The following is a 21,750-nucleotide window of genomic DNA, read 5'->3' on the forward strand; positions in this document are numbered from 1 at the left end:
ATGAGATATTTTACATTCTTTGCCTTCATACCAAGCCTTCAAAATCCAATGTGTACACTTACATCACACTCAATTCAAATTAGCGACAGTTCAAGTACTTGGCAGCCACACGTGGCTAACGGCTACCACATTGGACAGCACAGGTTTAGCAAATTATTCTAACATTTTCTCAAAAACAAATGCGGAAGCAATTTCCACTACAGGCCAGAATTCTCTACACATTTAAGTGGCATGAAAAATGTATAAAACACGCTCCCGCCTAATTGCTGCTGCAGTACCAGTATTTTTACTTCCAGTGGGTCCCATCTATCAGAACTTCAACTTACATCTTGGGCTGTCCACAGTGCTCTACTATTTACCCTGCAGCTGAATGCAAAGGACATGCTGATCAGCGAGAGGGAAAATCTAAATTTAAATAATTCCATTTTTTAAAAAGTAACACATACCTAATAGAGAAAGATTTGTCCATAAGTTTTCCAGTCGCAGGATCTATAAATGCTAGTTTGAGGCAACAAAGTGTAGGGGGCCCAACCTCATATCGTATTCCAACTATTTTGACCAACTCTTGATCCTTTAACAGATATTTTTAAAAGAATAAATGGTTAAAATAAAGCAATTCCTCAAGATTATAATTCTCCACATATTGCCAAATTAAGTCAGCTCACAATGTAGGATTCCAGACCAGAAGAGGGGTTTAATTTACCATTAATTACAATTGTTTTTGCTAAATCTTCACATCTTTTTGAATACCGGTATTTAACACTGTTTCTAACGTAAGGAATATACCAACTTTAGAAAAAAACACAACAAATGTATAAGAAGGAACACACAAATCACCATCAGCTCAGTATCTAAACATAACCACTGTGCACAATCAGAATTTCCTTCTGGCTTTCTTCTCTTCCTAAAGAAACATTTTCATTTATTTAACTTTGTATTATGCAAATCAAAATACGTAAGCGTTTGGCTTATTATTCTTCAAAAACTTGACAATAAATTTCTACCTAATACATTTCAATAAATATTTGTTGAAGATCTATGTGCCGTGACCTATTCCAGGCAGTAGGGGTAAGACAGGGAATGGGAGAAACTTCCTACCATGATAGAGCCTCCTACTCATTATACTGTAATTAGCCTTCCCCCAATACCTGTTTCCTTAATACTAAGAATATGAGATGATTCATCCATTTATTCACTGCACAAAATATTATTGTTATAATGTGCCAAAGTGCTAAAAATACAGTTGGTTCTCATTATCTGCAGCATTCTTACTATTCTATAGTGCCACCCAAAATGATGAATTAGTGAGTTCCCAGTGAACACAACCACTGCTCCTGGAGGGAATACAAGGCTAGGTGGCTACAGGCCCCCAGTCGCAATATTTCAGTCACCTAATTAAGACAGTATCTTGTGTAATGTGAATTTCTATGTAAAGACACGTCTTTTTTCTTTTTTTGCGGTACGCGGGCCTCTCACTGTTGTGGCCTCTCCCGTTGCGGAGCACAGGCTCCGGACGTGCAGGCTCAGCAGCCATGGCTCACGGGTCCAGCCGCTCCGCGGCATATGGGATCCTCCCGGACTGGGGCACGAACCCGTGTCCCCTGCATCGGCAGGCGGACTCTCAACCACTGCGCCACCAGGGAAGCCCGAGACACGTCATTTAATCTACGTTGTTGAGTCATTAACATTGAACTCACAACCAACAGCACTATGACTCATGCCTAAAAGAAGCTTATCTAACACACAGATTTTCTCCATAAGGTACATCATCACCTTCTTGTACATAGTAACACAAGACAGCACTTTAGCACTACGCTAGGCGGCCATCTTAAACAGCAAGTCACCAACACAAAAATCTGGAAAAAAAAAAAGCACAAAAATCTGAAAAATATTTAATGTGGCACTGAATAGACTGCAAAAAGAACATTTATGTACAGTATGAGAGCTCAAAAGAAGGAAGTATCACCTTGTTCAACGTCAGCTGAGAACATGCTGGGCAGACAACTCAAATCTTTTGCCACACTGCATGTCTGCAAATGACTAGAAAGCACCTTGAGTAGTGATTTTGGTGTTACAAATAGCAAACAGTGAGAAAGGCAAATTCGTAAATACAGAAAACAAGAAATATGAGGATCAGCTGTCCTCAGGTACACAGTAATAAGTGAAAGAGACACAAATTTGAATGTATCTAAAGCCAAATTCAAAGAAGTAGAGCCATTGAGTTTTTTCATCTTCTAACAGTTAATGAAAGTATCAAAAATATGAAGTATAAAGATTAAAAATCGCCTGTAATACTACTCTACATGTAATCACCACTAACATTTTAATGTATTTATTTTGGTTGACCATATATGTCTTTAAATTTTTATCATAACCAAAACCAGAATTTCACATTCCGTTTTTCCTCTTAGTAACACACTGTGAATACGTAACATTCATTCTACAAACATTTTAAAAGCCTCGGTTACGTGGTGGGCTCTACATAGGAGCCAAATGTGTGAATATATCATGGTTTGGTTCGTTCAGTACTGTGGGATATTTGGATTTTTTCCTAATTTTTTGTTTTTATAAACAGTGATATAGAATTTAAATTTGTATGCACTTCTGGTTGTTTCCTAAATTACCAAAAGTAGAACTGCTGATTTAAAAGGTCTAAATATTTTTAGTTTCAATTCCAACTGCCAAGATACCCTGTAGGGAGCCTGCACCTGTTTCATGCACCCTTATCACCAAGTTGAACAACTATTAACAAACCTAAACCTTTGCTACTTGTTAAAACATGGTATTTTCTTTAAGTGTTAAAAATACGTACATACATAAAATTGGTTAAGTACAGAGAAGCTAAAGTTTTTTCTGTATTTTATTACATGTGAGGTTGAACCTTTTTCTCCAATTTGTGTTGGTTTCTTTGAAAACTTGCACTTCTTTTGAAAATCTGTCCTGGGTACAATCATTTTAAGATTAATGATATATACAGCCAAGCTGCCTTCCAATAATGTACAGAGTGCCCAGTGACAAGCATGTCTTCTGACTAGACCTTAATGCTTAGCAGGTAACAGCAGAAATGTTTTTAAGTTGGAAATTAACAGAAAGGTAGTAATGAAGTATGCCTCCAGTAGGTTATTTTTAATGGATTTATAAATAATTTAACTATACATGTATGTGCTAAATGTTTAATGATTTAATAATACCATCATCTTACCCTAAGATCCATTTTCCTCCATGGCTCCTTGTTAGGGTTCAGTTCATAAATGTTATTTCTTCTGACAGCCTCAATATAAGCTTCATGACCCTGTCGAAAATATATTACCTACAAAAGGGAAGTATACGTTTAAAAATAAAAACCTAAGAGTAATATAAATTTTACGTTCCATATTCACATTTTTAAACTTTATTACTCTCACCTCATCACCCATTTGAGGAACAAAAGGAGACTTCCGAAGTGTGGTGTCAGTTATCCAAACCGGAGGATGGAATTCATATAAACGTTCCATGTTTGCAAGCTCTGCCTGAGTCATCCTCCGCAGATTCTGCCAAGGGGAAGAAAACAAAGTTTAGTAGAATAGAAAGGGGCAGCATGCACTGTTTAATTGAAAAACAAAAGACTTCACCATTCAGAATGGCTGTTTTATTAGCATGTCACCTAATGATTAATTCTTAAACAGCATACATAGGAACATTATCAGCTGTGCAAGCACTGTATATCTACCTAGCACTTTCCTAGCATCTCCTGAATTTCTAACAGATTCTGCATAGCACTTTACATCCTATGAAGTGGGTCTAATTTCCAGCTGGATCCTCTTCACACTAAGGCTGCTTTGCCAAGACTCCACAGTGAATTTCACCACAGACTAATCATCTCAGGGAGTCTCCTCTTGATTTGAGGTTTTAAGACTGGTAATCTTACATATGATATCACATGTGGAATCTAAAATATGATACAAATGAACTTTTATGAAATAGAAACAGACTCACAGACATCGAGAACAACTAGTGGTTGCCAAGGGGGAGGGGGGTGGTACAGGGATGGAATGGGAGTTTGGGGTTAGCAAATGCAAACTATTATATTTAGGATGGATAAACAACAAGGTCCTACTGTATAGCACAGGGAACTATATTTAATATTCTGTGATAAACCATAATGGAAAAACCATTAAAAAGAAAAGACTGGTAATTTTAAAATACAACCACAAATTATTTGATACTCCTCCTTTCCTCTCTAAGAGGTGGAGCCTAAGTACCCTCCACTCAATGTGGGCTCCAACTACTTCTAACAAATAGAAAAAAGCAGAAGTAACGATGTGCGACTCCTAAGACTAGGTCATAAAAGGCTTAGCCCCTGCTTAATTTTTGGATCACTTGCTCTGGGGACAATCAGCTACCATGTCAAGAAGACACTCAAGCAGCCCTATGGAGAGGCCCATATGGTGAGGAACTGAGGCCAGCAGCCAACTGTCCCATTAACAAACTTCAAAGATCCACCCCCAGTCAAGCCTTTAGACAACTGTGACCCAAGCTAACATGATGACTGCAACCTCATGAGCCAAAAATCAGCTAATCAGTTCCCGAATTCCTGATTCATCAAAACATGAAATAATACATGTTTCTTGTTTTTAAGCTAAGTTCCAAGATGATCTGTTACACAGCAATAGATACCTAATACAAAGACATAGCATCTTTAAATAACAACAGCTACCTATATGACAGGAGCACATGTAGCACTGTACATGGAACAAGGTATAGCAATATTACAATTAGGAGAAAAGTATGAAGACAAAACATGTCAAATGAAAATGGGAAACAGGACAACAGCAGACAAAACAAGAAGAAAGGATCTTAAAATGCCTTGAAGTATATTTTTGGTGTTGGAACTGGAGGACAAAATAAGAGTTATGGTGGGGATCTGAGCAAAATAGAACTTTCCCTCTAAGTTACAGATTCAGAAAGGTATAAGTGCCAAGTCCAACTCAGAGCAGATTAGAGAAGTTTTAATAACAAAGGAAATTTTCCAAAAATAAGTTTGTTTGCATTGTACATTTGACTCCTGATGATGTATATCGATCAAAAAAATAATAATAATAAAGCCTCCAAATTCCCAAAGATTTCTATTTCTAAATATGGACAGAAACTATAAAAGTGTAGATAGATGGTATTTTTAAAGATATACTTTTCTTACCTCTTTTTTAGGCTTATTTTCTTTCTTTCTCTTTCGTCTCCTTTTTGGAGGAGATAAATTCTCAGTAGACATTTCGTCCTCTGAACTACTACGAAACCGAGTAATTCGTCGACGGGATGACGTTCGTAAAGGAGGCTGCAGATTGATGCCTGCGTCAGCCGTCCAATCAGAATATCTAGATGAAGAGCCACTAGGGAGGAAAACAGTTTCAGTCATACAGAACCAGAATCTAAGCCCTAAGAGTAAATTCATCCTACAACCTTAAGAGAGGAGAGATAACAAGGAGGAAAGAAAAGATCCTGGGAAGATTCGACTGCCCTCCCTATCAGTGCATACTGAAATGACCAAAGACCATGAGAAGGAGAAAAATCTTCACTGACACTGGAAATTAAGGATATAAGCCTGAGAAATTTTTTGAAGTATAATTTGGATGAGACCTCATAGAAGACAACATCTAGAGCCAACTAATAATACCCTTTCCAAAAGTGAAGTGTAGCTACGAAAGCAGGAGAGACTGTGCAGAAAGGCAGCACACCCCCTAAACCGCAGGAGGCTCCAAAATGGGACTAGAATTTGTAAGTAGAATGACAAACTGTCAGTGACTACACTGAGAGCCACAAGGAAAGCACAGAACAGAAAGCTCTAAGTGGACAAAGCTTCTTGCCAACAGGGGGACTCTCCCTGATATGAGAAAAGATCCCAGAGAGGGCCTAGTCCTAACCTACCCTGGAGCAAAAGCAGAGTCAAACAGGAAACTAGGAAACTAGCCCCTGGCCCACTCCCAGCTTTAGCAAACACAGAAAAGGATAAAAATCCTCTACTGGGGCCATCATTGTCCAACCACATACCTCTCAGGCTTGATAACACACAGTTCCAAAAGCTATTTATTACAAATATTATTTTTGTATTATATTTTATGTTATAAAAAGAGCTGTTTTAAAAATCTTAAGAGCATCTGCTTTGTACAATAAAATTCAAGAAAAATTGAATTAAAAGATAGTGAATATAGAGACAGGAAGGACAGTGGTGGTTGCCAGGGGTGGGTGGGGTGGAGTGGCGAACTGCTGTTTAGTAGGTACACAGTCTCGGTTTTGCAAGACGAAGTAAGTTCTGGAGATTGGGTGCACAACACTGTGAATGTACTTAACACTATTGAACTGTACAATTAAAAACAATTAAGATGGTGAATTTTATGTTCTGTATATTTCACCACAATTAAAATTAAGTTAACAAACAAAAATAAGGGTAGACAAGTGCTCTAGAAATCACTCCAGCTCCTAAGCATAATGGAATAAAAGAAGACAAGAAAGGAAGCCAGGAGTATGGGATGGTGTTCTGTAAAGCACAGTATCAATGGAAATTAAAATAATCTGAGTCATATTTAGAAGGGAGAATTTTCTAGACTTGGTGATGGAAATGTTATGAAAAGAGAATGATATCCAGGTTTCTGGCTGAAGCATCTGCCAGGACAAAGTTGACATTTACCAAGACAAGGAACAGATGTTAACATCTTAGTCCCATGAAATTTGGATACCAAAACTAAACAAAAGGTAATACGTATGATAAAATAAAATTTATATTTTAAGGCAGGACAAGAAAAATGAAACATAAAATTCTCTCTCTGTGTCCATTTGGGCCTCCACCCTCCCTAATGTGCAGCGGGCATCGGCATTACACATTAACCAGAGCTGCTCAAAGATGGGAGTGCCTGCTCGACAGCAAAGATCAAATTTTTTCTTTCTTCTGATGTTAGCAATTTAACTTCTTAAAAGAATAACATTCTTTCCCAGCTCTGTAGGGGGTCATAGTGCTTGGTGCTCACTTTGCAAAAGTTTATCTGGACTATGTATCCTTCGTGAACTTTATATAAAATAGCAGTATGTCATCCTGATGTACCATCATTGAAAATGTATATGACTGTGCCTTCAGCTTCTAACAGGTGGAACAGTTCTCAGAGCTTCCTGAGAATCTGCTTCCCGGTTATAATCCTCAGTTTGGCTTGAATAAAAGTCCCTTTTTTTTTTTCTTCTTGATAGTTAATTGAACTTACATCAAGGTATGCAGTAACTAGTAATAAATTTAACTGTGATTTTACCAAACAGACGTTGTATACTCCTCTTTATAAATGTAGCCCAAGACTAAATTGATGTTTTGAGTACACATACTTACACTGTTGGCTCAAATGTTTTATAGTCCCAAAAAAAATACCCAAAATATTTTCTATAGAAATAGCAGTTAATCCAGCTTTCTTCTCCTTTTAAATGTATTAAAAACTCAATGTTAGTTGTTCCACAGTTGGAAGCTCTTACACCTTGAATGCCATTCAAGCATGATTCCATTCAACGTCATGACTAAAATGCTTAGAAGATTAAAATGAGTAAAAACAGGTACCTTGAACTTTCACTGTCACTTTCACTTCTTCTATCACTTTTCCATTCTTCTTCTTCAGAAGAACAAGAACCTTCACTTTGATCACAGGAAGTCTCCTAATTTTGTGAGGGGGAGAAAAATAAAATAAAAATCTTGATCTCTGAGATTAAATAACACAAGGCAAGAGAAACCACACAGTCATTCTAATCATCTCAGGAGTAAGTATGGTAACCGGGTAATAAAATAGGTAAACTTAAAACAAAAAGCAAGTGTCTTTACTACATCCTTTTTCTTATCAAAAAATTAGACAATAGAAAATATTTGTGAGACTTAACACTACTACTATTAACAAAAGAAACTGATACAAGAGGCCATTCTCTGAGCAAAGTTAATAAGTCAATGTAAATGTTCTCAGTGTTTTGGACTCAAGCCACTGTAATAGGTGGGCAGTGGTATCTCATTTTACTTTCAATTCTCTAATTACATATGATGTTGAGCACCTTTTCATGTGCTTATCTGCCATCTGTATATCTTCTTTAACGAAGTCCCCGTTAGATCTTTTGTCGATTTTTAAATTGGGTTGTGCTCTTATTGAGTTTTAAGAATACAAGTCCTGGGCTTCCCTGGTGGCGCAGTGGTTAAGAATCTGCCTGCCAATGCAAGGGACACAGGTTCGAGCCCTGGCCCAGGAAGATCCCACATGCCGCAGAGCAACTAAGCCCATGCGCCACAACTACTGAGCCTGAGCTCTAGAGACCGCAAGCCACAACTACTGAGCCCATGTGCCACAACTACTGAAGCCTGCACGCCTAGACCCCGTGCTCCGCAATAAGAGAAGCCACGACAATGAGAAGCCCGCGCACCGCAACGAAGAGTAGCCCCTGCTCACCGCAACTAGAGAAAGCCCGCACACAGCAACAAAGAACCAACACAGCCAAAAATAAGTAAATAAATACATTTATTTTTTTTTAAAGAAGACCTTCCCAGTCCTTTTCTCAAAAAAATTAAAAAAAAGAAAGAATACAAGTCCTACCACCTAGAGAGGTGGGATAGGGAGGGTGCGGGGAAGACGCAAGAGAGAGGAGATATGGGAATATATGTGTATGTATAACTGATTCACTTTGTTGTAAAGCAGAAACTAACACACTATTGTAAAGCAATTATACTCCAATAAAGATGTTAAAAAAATTTTTTTAATAAAGAAAAAAGAATACAAGTCCTTTATCAGACATGAGTTTTACATGTATTTTCTCCCAGTCCATGGCTTGTCTTTTCATTCTCTTAACAGTATCTTTCAGGCTTTTCTATTTGTCAAGTTTTTCTTTCATGGATCATGCTATTGGAATTGTATCTAAAAAGTGATCATCACACCCAAGGTCACCTAGATTTTTATTATATGTTATCTTTTAGAAATTTTATAATTTTGTGTTTTACATTTACATTAAGTTTATGAGATATTTTGAGTTAATTTTTGTGAAAAGACTGTGTCTAGATTTTTTTTTTTGCATGTGGATGTCCAGTTGTTCCACACCACTTGTTGAAAAGACAACGCTTTGTCCATTGAGTTGTCTTTGTTCCTCCATCAAACACTAGTTGAGTATATTTGTATTGGTCTACTTCTGGGTTCCTTATTCTGTTCCACTGATCTATTTGTCTATTTTTTCACCAGTACGACACTGTCTTGAAAACTGGAGATTTATACTAAGTCTTAATGTATCTATCAGTCCTGCACCTTTGTTGTTCTTCAGTATCGTTAGCTATTCTGGGTCATTTTTTTCTCCAAACAAACTTCAGAATCTCTTTGCCAATATCCACAAAATAAACTTGCTGGGATTTTGACTGGAACTGTGTTGAATCTATAGATGAAGTTGGGAAGAAATATCATCTTAAAAAGATGTGAAGCACAGGAACTCTCATTCACTTTTCATCAGAATACAAAATGTAACACAACCACTATGGATAATAGCTGGGCAGTTTCTTACAGAGCTAAATATAGACTTATCATAGAGGAAAATTAAACTCATATTACTAGAAAGTAGTCAATGTGAAAAGGCCACCTACTGTTTGATCCAACTATATGACATTCTAGAGAAGTCAAAACTATGGAAACAGTAAAAAGATCAGTGGTTGCCCGTAGCTCAGGAAGAGGGAGGGAGTGATGATTAAGTACAGCAGAGGGGGCGTTTAGGACAGTGGAACTATTCTGTATGATACTATTATGGTAGATACATAACATTATGCATTTGTCTAAACCCATACAACACAGAGTGATCCCTAATGTAAACTACAGAATTTAGTTAATGATAATGTATAAAATTGGTTCATCAGTTGTAGCAAATGTACCACACTAAATCAAGATGTTATTAATAGGAAACACTTAGGGAAACAGTATATGGGAACTCGCTGTACTTACTGTGTAATTTTTTTTAAACCTGAAACACGGAAGTCTTTAAAGGAAGAGAGGGGAACAAGCAGCTAATTCCCACAATCCTAATAGCTGCCATCTACTTTAAATTCTGGTCTTGGATACTAAGCAGGTACTTTTAAATTGAGATACAACCTTTTCCTGTAACAGCTACTTACATTAAGTGAATCATAAACGGATGATGAAAATGCCATGGAGAAACAAAACTAAAAAGATGGAACTGCAAGGAAATAGCTATTTTGTTTACTTCATTTGAGTAGGCAAAATGCAAAGTAAACATATTCTTAAAAAATGTTCCTCAAAATGTGAGCCCAATGCTATTCAAGGAGTACAGATTCCTAGGCCAACCACACTAGATCTACTCAACACGAGTCTGCTTTGTATGCTCAAAATAGACTTCTAAAAAATCACAGTAATAAAATAAACTCTTAAAATCTACTACCTGGAAACCACGCATTCTGGGAAAAAGTTTTAAATGTTTTATCTGCATTAACTCTCAAAATACTTCTGTAAACAGAGGCAGGGTTAAGAAAAAGCTAATGAAACTTGTTTCAGAGGTTTTCAATTTAACTTGCCTACCAAGGCCCTGTGTCTATCTGTAACTTTGAATTCTTTTTCTAAAGAACGTCCCTAAAATTATACAAGATTCAAACCCCACAAATCTTGGCTCCGTCTTGCCAATTTGTTTTGTATTATCTCAAGTCACTACCTGCCCACTACTACCTTTTCATATATAGAGAAACCCAAGGCTAAGAAATGTAAAGAAATACGCCTGGGGTCACAGAAGAGTAAGTATAAGAAATGGAATCAGAAACCAGGCCAACTCTAAAACCCATACTTTTTCTACTATCAGTGCTTTCCAAACTAAAGCGTAATGGAACCAACATACACATATACACAACCGTCTCCACCCATCTGCAACACTCAGGAGAATGAATTCATACCACTGTAGGAGGTAAACTACCATAACACAAAATTATGACTTATCTTAAAAGATCAAGTAGATTTAACATTCTACATTATACTTGTGTTAATTTAAAAGTACCCCATTAATTGCAAATAAACCAAATTAAGACATAAAATCGTAAGATTAATACTACTGATCTAAAAATTAAAACTCAATCTATAATCATTCCTGATTTTTCAGGAACACTTAAGAAAATAAGAATTAGTTGCTATTTCCCTAGCATAATATATATGTATACTGTAGAAACCTAAAACAAAGCATCTTACTTATTGTGAAAATAGCAGACACATTTCCACTGACAACAGGAATATGGTCCACTATCTCACTAGTATTCAACAATGTACTGGAAGTATTAAACACTGCAATTAGACAAGAAAAATCAATTAAAAGTATAAAAATTAGAAGAGAAGTAGTAAAACTGAATACTGTATAAATGAGAGTGTACCTGGAAAACTTCACAGAATCCAATGATAAAATTAACTCAAAAATACAGTAATGTAGCAGGGTGGAAAAAATTAAAACTTGAAGGGGGAAAAAGGCCAAAAACACGATAGAAAAATGGCCAAAAGACATGACACACAATGCACAAAGATGAAAAAGACTCTAAATATATAAAAATATGTACAACTTCACACATAAGAGAAATGTAAACTACACTGTAAATAAACCAAAGACAAAAGTACAAATATTGTGATTCCACTTACATGAGGTTACCTAAAACAGGCAAATTCATAGAGACAAGGTATAAGAGAGGTTACCAGGGGCTGGGAAGAGAAGGAAATAGGGAGAGTTCTTGTTTAATGAGTACAGAGCTGCTGTCTGGGATGATGAAAAAGTGCTAGAAATGAAGAGTAGTGATGGTTGCATACATCTGTAAATGCAGTTAATGCCACTGAACTGTATACTTAAAAACAGCTAATTGTAAATTTCATGTTACATATAATATTCTATCACATAAAAGAATAGCCAAAACATATAAAAAATAAAACTAAGATACCATCTCTCGCCAATTAATTGGCAAAAATTAGAAATTGTAACACACTGTTAGTAAACAGTAAGAAAACGGACACTCTCCTACGCCACAGGGAGGAAAGCAAGTTGGAATTCTCCTTTATGAGGAATTTTTATCAGCATCTCATAAGATGCAAACGTGTTTATCTTTGGGCCCAGCAATCCCATTTCAAGGAATGCTCCCCCTCGCAATAACATCTCCATCATCAGACAAATACATACATCTACAAGATTATTCATTGTAGCATTATTTAAAATGAAAACGCTGTAAACATCCTACATGCCCATAACCAGGAGAGTGGTTAAATAAACTGTTACAATCAGATAACTTAAATATGATGCAACTCTTTAAAAATAAATAAATAAATAAGGAAGGCACTTATGAACTGATATGAAGTGATTTTAAGAATATTTTAAGTGAAAAAACCCAAGTGCAAAAGAGTATCTGTGGTATGCGACATTTTGTGTACAAAAGGAGAAAAAATATACATGTAACTAATTGAGTATATAGGGGAAAGAAGAAAAGACAACACAGGGAAGATATGCCAGAAACTAGTGAGGATGGATGGGAACATTTATCGTAATTATCCTGAATCATTAAAGGTTAAAACATGCTCAATACATATAAAGAAGAAGAAAATAAATAAGAAAGGTGTTAACACAAAATCATTTAAGTGAACGGTTAGCAGCTAACATATTGGATATTAGGCAGTGTTTTAAACACTTTACATGGTTAACTAAATGAATTCTCACAACACCTCTGAGGGACATACTATTAACTACTTTTACAGATATAGGCAGAGGCACAAAAGTTTAACCAACTTGTCGAAGTAGAAGAATTTGGATTTAAATTCAAACCCTATGTTTGACTACTACCTTAATGCTTTATAGAGGAATTCAAATTGTTCATCCTTATGTAACATTTCAATCCTCAAAACATTACTGATTAGAGAATACTAACATTCTAATATTAACCTTTAAAAACTCTTTACAGAAATACTGGTTTCCCCCCAAAAAATCAAAAAGAACAGTAACTTACATATGATTACTGTAAGTCAAGAAAAGGGTTAAGACAAAGACTTCTTAGATATGATGGCAAAAGCACAAGCAACTAAGGAAAAAACAAACTAGACTTCATCAAAATGTAAAACTTTTGTGCTTCAGTGGAAACAAGCAAAGAAGTGAAAAGACAATCCAATAAATGGGAGAACATATTTCAAAGTCATACATCTGATATAAAGGATTTGTATCCAGAATGTATAAAGAACCCTTATAGCAATAAAAAAGACAACCAAATTGAAAAATGGGCCAGAGATTTGCATAGATATTTCTCCAAAGACATACAAGTGGAAAACAGCACACGAAAACATGTTCAACATCATTAGTCATTAGGGGAATGTATCAAAACCACAGTGAGATACCATTTCACATCCACCAGGACAACTGAAATCAAAAGGACAGAACATAACAAGTGTGGACAAGGATGTGGAGAAACTGGAAACTTCATACATTACTGACTGGGAACATAAAATAATACAGCCACTTTGGAAAACAGTCTGGCAATTCCTCAAAAGGTTAAAATACAGAGTTACCATATGACCCAGCAAACTGACTCACAGATATAAACCCAAATGAATTGAAAACTTATGGCCAAACAAAACCCTGTACATTAATGATGATAAGGAACAACATCCGTAACAGTCAAAAAGTAGAAATAATACAAATATCCACCAGCTGATGAGTGGGTAAACAAATTGTGGTCTATTCATATAATGGAATATTGGGCAATGAAAAAGAATGAAGTATTCATCCATGCTATACATGGAATCAGCCTTAAACATTACATAGTAAGTGAAAAAAGCCAGTCACAAGATCATACTGTATGCTTCCATTAAATGAAATGTCCAGAATACAAAAATCCATGGGGATAGAAAGATTAGTGGTTGCCAGGGGCTTGGGTGGAGTGGGAATGGGAAGTACTTGCAAATGGGTACAGGGTTTCTTTTTAGGTGATTAAAATATTTTGAAATTAAATAGTGGTGGTGATGGTACAATTTTGTTAATATACTAAAACCACCAGATTGTACACTTACATGGTATAACAAAGCTGTTCAAAACTGTTAGAGAAATTCAAATGTGAAATTTCATCTTAATCTCTAGAGAATACTATACTTCCACAAAATTTCAAGGTAGATTCAAAGTAAAGAGTTAAGACAAATTATTCAAGATTATTTTATATATTTTAAAGTTATGAAACTCACATGTCTTACGGAGCTTGAAGATTCATTTCCAGAAGACAACTCAAACCGTCCAAGATTTCTTCTACCATAATTTGGATATTTACGCCTACATGTCCTCTGCCTAGACTGTGACATCAAAGCCACGGAATCAGACTGAAACACAAACATGCAGGTGAAAATCAACTCTTAAATAAGTACAATCTTCAATAAAGTATTTCGCACTCTATCCAATCCCAAAAGGATTTAAGGCAAAAATAATAATAATAGTTCAAAAAATAAAATATTCTTGAATGGGTATTTTTGCCACATACTGTTAACCAAGATTGGTTTTTGTTACTTTTAAGATATTTAGAAAACATGGCTAAATTTAGGCACATTAGATCATCATTTCCCAAACTAAACCGTAAGTTAATTGGCTTACCATAAATTAGATAATAATAACTATAATCCAAAAAAGAAATCACTTTAGAATATATATCTTAGAAGTGAAAATATATATTCATATATTATGATGCAGTAACCAACCTTAAGGAATATATCACTGTGTGAATACACAGGTATAGAGAAATATCTGAAATGATCCTCAAATATCAATCCTAGTTATTTCCAGGTTTTAACTTTTTGGATGATTTGTTGTCAGTACTTTCAGTTGTGCTTGAATTTTTTAAATATCTTTTTTTTAATTAAAACAAAATAATTAAATAATCTTTTAAAATCAGCCAAATAAAATAGCTAGATTGAAACGGCGGGGGGGGGGGGGGGGGGCGGGGGAGGGCACATGCTATTCCTCCAACACCAAAGTCACGTATGCGAGATCACTCAGTGAAAGTACATATTCCCAGAACTGATATACAAATCAATTTTCACGTTAGTGCCATCTGTTTGATAATCATTGAGATGTTTTATCATTTCAACATATCCTCAACAATATACCCTGGCTGATTTTAATACAACTCTTCTTTCCTTAATTTGTCAGTACTTTTTTTGTTAGGGCAAAAACTCCTATTAATGAATTTCATGACTAATAATATGTAAATTCAGATGGACCAAAACTACCACTAAGAAGAACAAGAAAATCTGTCAAAATATGTATTTTTTAAAAAAACGGTTTGAGGGCCCTATATACCTAACAAGGCTATGAAGATTTACAGGACCAATACACGAAAAAGGATACAAGCAATAAAAAAGAACCCTAGAATTTCACTCTGGAAGAGGAAGCTGAAAGGTTTAGCAGGTAAGCAAAAAACTGACAGACTAAACTCTTGAGTTATGCTAACAAAAATTACAATTCGGAGTCTCCTATGTATAGGCAAACACCTCAAGCTTCAGCTGTTAGCCCAAAGAGCTATAATCTAGACCTATAGGTAAACTACAGATAAACAGTAATCCCAAGGAACTAAAAGCCCATCCTTGTCTGGGTGAAGGTGATACAGGCTTGAGAGTGGCCTTAGTAGCCTACCAGAAGCAAATTAAAACCTTCTCTGGAGAAGAAATGCCATCCTAGGCTTCAAACCATCTCTAACATCTAACATTCAATCAAAAATACAGGCAACAAAGAAAATATGATTGTAATAAAATGAGAAAAAAATCAACACAGAATGCAAAGAGATTAACAGGGGAACAAGATAATGAAATAACCAGAAATGGGTTTTTTAAATAACCAGGGCTGATTTTCAAGGAATTAAAATAAAGAGAACTTCAGCAGAAAACTAAAAACTCTGGAAAATTCTGAATAGAAAAATACAATAACTAAAACTAAGAACGCAAGGTTATTAGCAGGATACACACAGCTGAAGAGAACTAACTGAGTGGAATATATTCGGTCAGAAAAAAATTCAGAACAGCAAGAAACAGTCTAAAAACAAAAAAGACAGAAAATAGGGCTTCCCTGGCGGCGCCGTGGTTAAGAATCTGCCTGCCAATTCAGGGGACACGGCTTCGAGCCCTGGTCCAGGAAGATCCCACATGCCACGGAGCAACTAAGCCCATGAGCCACAACTACTGAGACTGTGCTCTAGAGCCCGCAAGCCACAACTACTGAGCCCGTGTGCCACAACTACTGAAGCCCGCACACCTAGAGCCTGTGCTCCGCAACAAGAGAAGCCATTGCAATGAGAGGCCCGTGCACCGCAACAAAGAGTAGCCCCCGCTCACCGCAACTAGAGAAAGCAGTGCACAGCAACGAAGAACCAAAGCAGCCAAAAATAAATAAAATAAATTAATTTTTTTTTAAAAAAAGGCAAAAGGGAAAGACAGGAAGTAAAGTATAAAAACATGTACTATGCAAATGCTAGCCAAAAGAAAGCTAGCATAGCTACATTCATATACAAGAATTTGAAGAATAAAGCATTACTAGAGATAAGTTCATAATGGTAAAAGGTTCAATTCAGTAGGAAAAAGGGAAATTCTAAATTTGTACACACCAAATAACATAGCTTCAAACTACACAAAGCAAAGTAAGTAGAAACAAAGAAATCTACAAACATAGTGAGACTTTAATACTTATCTCACTATAAGCAAGAGTGCAATCGTTTTGAAACCACATGTGGTATTAACTACTAAAGTTGAATATACACATATCCTATGCTCCAATAATTTCACTCCAGTACATATACTCAAAAGAAATACAGACGGGGCTTCCCTGGTGGCGCAGTGATTGAGAGTCCGCCTGCCAACGCAGGGGACACGGGTTCGTGCCCCGGTCCGGGAAGATCCCACATGCCGCGGAGCGGCTGGGCCCGTGAGCCATGGCCGCTGAGCCTGCGCGTCCGGAGCCTGTGCTCCACAATGGGAGAGGCCACAACAGTGAGAGGCCCGCGTACCACAAAAAAAAAAAGTAATAAAAAAAAGAAATACAGACAGATACCAAGAAATATGTACAAAATGTTGAAAGCAATATTGTTCCTAACATACTATTCCTAATTCATATTCCTAATATGAAAACAACCCAAATGTCCTTTAAGAATAAACAGCAACATTCTCATTAAGGAATACTATCCAACAGTGAAAACAAATGAACTTCAACTACTCACAACAAAGACAGATCTCACAAGGGCAAATGCAAGCCAGATACAAAAGATTACATATACATACTGTATGACATTTAGATCAGTGTTTCTTATCCTTTTTTTTTCTTTTTTTTTTCTTTTTTTTTGCGGTACGCGGGCCTCTCACTGTTGTGGCCTCTCCCGTTGCAGAGCACAGGCTCCGGACGCGCAGGCTCAGCGGCCATGGCTCACGGGCCTAGTTGCTCCGCGGCAATGTGGGATCTTCCCGGACCGGGGCACGAACCCGTGTCCCCTGCATCGGCAGGCGGACTCCCAACCACTGTGCCACCAGGGAAGCCCTTCTTACCCTTTTTTTAACATTACCACTACCCTATAGGAAACTTGACTTTCTCCTAATTTGCTCCCTCGAATTGTAATACCACAGACAATACATACAGTATGTAAACACTTATGTAGTATATCTGTACTTTGTACATCAACAGATTAAGTATAAGGCTTAGCCTTCTTATCCAATACAGGGTTTAAAATAGATAACATTTTTAAGACAAAAGCTAAATTGAAATTTTTAAAGCTCTCTGCATTTAACTTTATAACTTTCTTGAATAACTTTTGATGTATTTAATTACAGATTGTATCAAATTACATATCCAAATTAGAAATTTCTGAATACATAACAGCAATCAAATGTTTAAAAATCTTTCAAAATTTTTCCAGCAAAAATAAAACAAATGAAAAAATTTCTTAAAAATTTTAGTAAATTTAACTCTGAAGGCTTTTTATCATGAGAAAATATTCTAACTATAGCTGAAGATAGTCAACATTTTTTTCTTTTCAGTACTTGACGTAATAGATTTGAATTATTTTTAAATTAAATAAGATAGAAACTATTTTTATTTAATTCTCAAAGCCCAAGTCATAAGCAAAAACACCATGCATCAAGGCAGTTAATGTGGCAGACAGGCATGCACAGGCCATTTCTCACAATATGGCTACAAAACTGAATGACCAATTGGGAGAATATCTTGCAAACACAACCATTTTCACCATAGTTTTGTAGCACTGATCGTGCATACATTTTGTATAAATTCCATTAACTTGTTAATACTTCACATATGATGGTCAAGAAATTAAACACTAAGGAATAAGATTTTCTCAGGTAGGGTTGGGCTTTGTCGCAAACCATTGTGACATCTAAGATTTTTTATAAATGCATGATTTGGAAAACATCAGAAACAGACAAAGCTAACCAGCATCTTTAAAAGTCAAACAGTTGGTTACCTGCAGGAGAAAGGAGAGAGTAGTGATTGGGAATGGATACAAAATGCTTTTGATGGGCTGGCAATGTTCTAGGGGTTGTTAGACAATAACATTTTGTTTTTAGGCCGTGCCGTGAGGCATGTGGGATCTTAGTTCCCCGGCCAGGGATCAAACCCGTGCCACCTGCATTGGGAGCTCAAGGTCTTAACCACTGGACCGCCAGGGAAATCCCAACAATAATTTTCTAGAATCCTTCATCACTGTTAGGCATCAGGCTACTTCCCGCAAGTTTCAAGCCACTTTTCCTAACACCTGTACAACTTTACGTCTACTACTTTAAATCCCAAACAGAAGACTAATATTACTAATATTCTCAGTGATCAAAAAGAAAACTATAAATTTCAGTTTAATTTCTAATTTGTTTATTCCTAAGGAAATGGAATTTAGGTTACCTTTTGTGAAAGATGGAGAGTCTTCCTCTTTCTTCCAATTATATAAAGATTTCTTTCTTCTTCACCTTTCTCTATTCTGAAGTCTTCCAACTTCCTACAAATTTAAGTACCCAGTTATATTAATTGCTGATAAATAAAGGATATATAGAGAAAAAAACTAATCATTATGATTCTGGGAATCATAACTTAAGTATTTTTTTAATTAATACAGAAAATTCCTAAACTTATAACAAAACTTAAGGCAAACTACACTTTTCTAGAAATTTAATATAACCCAAATCTCAGAGGCAGCTAGTAGGTCCTATTTTTCGTATTTAACACAGAAATATTCATTCATTTGTATTTTAATTGGCCCTATGAGGACCAACTCAAACAGAATCTCTCGTGTTAGCTACTCAGAATGTACCTATGATTTTCCAAGATTGCAAATCCATTCTCTAAAGGATTCTACTGTATCACTCAGCATCTCCTTCATAAAAACTCAAATGTATTTTAGAATAGAGTTCTAGAAAGAGCTATGCTCTTCTTTGGGAAAATTATACTGCAGCGGCTAGCTGACTCACAAAATCCATTCTTCTTTCTTCCTTAGAAGCAAAAATCTCAATTTTCATCTAGGCTCTTTGCTGCTCTAAATAGAGACTGTATTACCTTGCCTCCTCTGTAGCTAAGTGTGGCCATATGAGGACATTCTGGTCAATGAGTTATGAGGAGACATGTCATGTGGGACCATTAAGTCTGCTTAAATGAAATCCCTTCAACTAGAAATGTCCTTTTTGCCGCCGGGGAAAATGCTGGGGAACCATGATTCTAGCCTTAAACTACTTCCAGTCTTCCTTTATGTTAACAAAAATAAATGCTCGTTTAAGGAACTATTCTTCAGGACTTTCACTCCTGATACCTATTTGCTTCCCTTGATTTTGACAACAAAAAGTATCCTAAAATGACACTTTCAGTTCTGATGAGCATGCAACTCAGACGTAATTTTAAGGCTTAATTATAGAATGCTGCATACACGACAGTGATTTTCTGTATTTCTCATCCCAATTCCAGATTTTGCTTTTCATTAGTTTATCATATACTTATAAATATCCTTAAGTTCACTGTATGAAATATAAGTATTATCCAATATTACTCCACCAATCAACTGACTCTTCTGGCTAAACACATGAAAACTTTTACAAAATTATCTTCAAGGTATTAGTTATTATGAGACACAAACATGACAGAATACTGAAACATTTTAGATATCAATGAAAAACAGTATTTGCTGCCTCCATTCTGATAACTTGAAAATCAGTACATCACAATTCAGTACAAGGAAAACCCTACGATCCACACTATACTTATGAAATATCATTTCTCACTAAAAGAAAATAGGGCTGCTTAAGAGAAAAGACTAATCCTAAGTCTAGGTCAAGAAATTTACAAGAAGAACCTATAACACCCTGCCACGCCTGACAGCAAAGATGCTACACAAGGCTACTATATCATTTCAAAAGGACTCAGGAGCCAACCTGAAGAAGCTCCTCCTGGCCAGAGATAAAAAAAATTTAAACATTAACAAGGACATTAGAAATAAGCTAAATCACAGCAGTGTAATTAATACAGTGAACAACACAAACACACAAATTGGCCACTGCGGGAGAATATAAAGGAATAAATCTTTATTTTGAAGGTAAATAAAGCAAAATGAGCAGGCAGCTATCCTGTTTTTTATACAGAAACTTGTTTATTATATACAAACTTTACTACTGGATAATCAAATAGTAGATGTGGGTAAATTTTTATTTGGAAGTAGCCAAGATAATAAAGACTTCAGAGCTGAAATATCACTATTTATAATCCCTAATGAATTAATGAACCTGGGCAGTGAGTATCAGTTCCTGCTAGCATCACAAAAAAAAGAAAAGAAAAGAAATAAAGAAAAAGATATTATGTGCCTTCTGATGGAATTTTACCACTTACGAAATACTCTTGCAAAAAACTAAAAATATGACATTTGGAACAACTGGAAATTTAAACACTGGCTATTTGGTTCTACTGAGGAATTGTTTGTTTTTTAAGATATGACAATGGCATTATAGTTATATTTTAAGACAATTCCTTATCCTTAGAAATTACATACGGACATACTTTTAGACAAAATGATATTAATGTCTGGAATATCTTTCAAAATAATACTGAAGGGAGAACAGGGGGTGTTTGTATAGATGAAACAAGATTGGTTATGGAGTTAGAGAACAATTTTGACATTTTCCTACCACAATTAAAATACATCCCAACCCATTACTAAAATATATGTATATGATTATTTATACCACTAATGATTAAAATGTGTAAATAACCATATAGATATATTTTCACAGATATAAACAATATTAATAGATATCCTAAAACAAACCTAAATATGCCTAGTGGTACCTCTGGTACAACCACTCTTCGTTTCCAGGCCTGCAGGTCACGCTCTGTAGCCATCTGACTACGTGGAGCATTCTGGTGCATCTGACGAACACCTTCCACTTGACCACTACGACGCAGACCAATATTTGGAGGGGACTGGATGTCTAAGCTTAGTCTTCTAAAACCTAGGGAAAAATTGTCAAGAATGATTACAAAACAAACTTCAATCTAATATGCATATACATTCCTCCTACTAAGACACAAACCAAAAAAAAAAAAGATCTACTGAAAAAACTTTGGAAAAAAGAACCTTAATGTGACTGAGATCAAAATGTAGCCTACATGGGGACTTCCCTGGTAGCGCAGCGGTTAAGAATCCGCCTGCCAGTGCAGGGGACACAGGTTCAAGCCCTGGCGCGGGAAGATCCCACATGCCGAGGAGCA

At 36.0% G+C, this 21,750-nt stretch overlaps 1 protein-coding gene across 2 annotated transcripts in view; it reads right to left on the reverse strand.

Moving 5' to 3' along the window:
- Positions 1 to 21,750, reverse strand: part of BRWD1 (bromodomain and WD repeat domain containing 1) — a 122,066-nt gene that overhangs the window by 38,284 nt on the left and 62,032 nt on the right. For both annotated transcript variants that reach the window (XM_067739508.1, XM_067739509.1), the window contains 8 exons: positions 21,308 to 21,491; positions 18,907 to 19,000; positions 14,211 to 14,342; positions 7,568 to 7,662; positions 5,177 to 5,366; positions 3,405 to 3,530; positions 3,203 to 3,310; positions 447 to 571 (listed from right to left, as the gene is read on the reverse strand). In XM_067739508.1, coding sequence (XP_067595609.1) covers positions 447 to 571; positions 3,203 to 3,310; positions 3,405 to 3,530; positions 5,177 to 5,366; positions 7,568 to 7,662; positions 14,211 to 14,342; positions 18,907 to 19,000; positions 21,308 to 21,491 — 1,054 coding nt within the window. The remainder of the gene's footprint in view (positions 1 to 446; positions 572 to 3,202; positions 3,311 to 3,404; positions 3,531 to 5,176; positions 5,367 to 7,567; positions 7,663 to 14,210; positions 14,343 to 18,906; positions 19,001 to 21,307; positions 21,492 to 21,750) is intronic.

Source organism: Pseudorca crassidens, chromosome 5 (genome assembly GCF_039906515.1).
Source record: "Pseudorca crassidens isolate mPseCra1 chromosome 5, mPseCra1.hap1, whole genome shotgun sequence".
NCBI lineage: Eukaryota > Metazoa > Chordata > Mammalia > Artiodactyla > Delphinidae > Pseudorca > Pseudorca crassidens.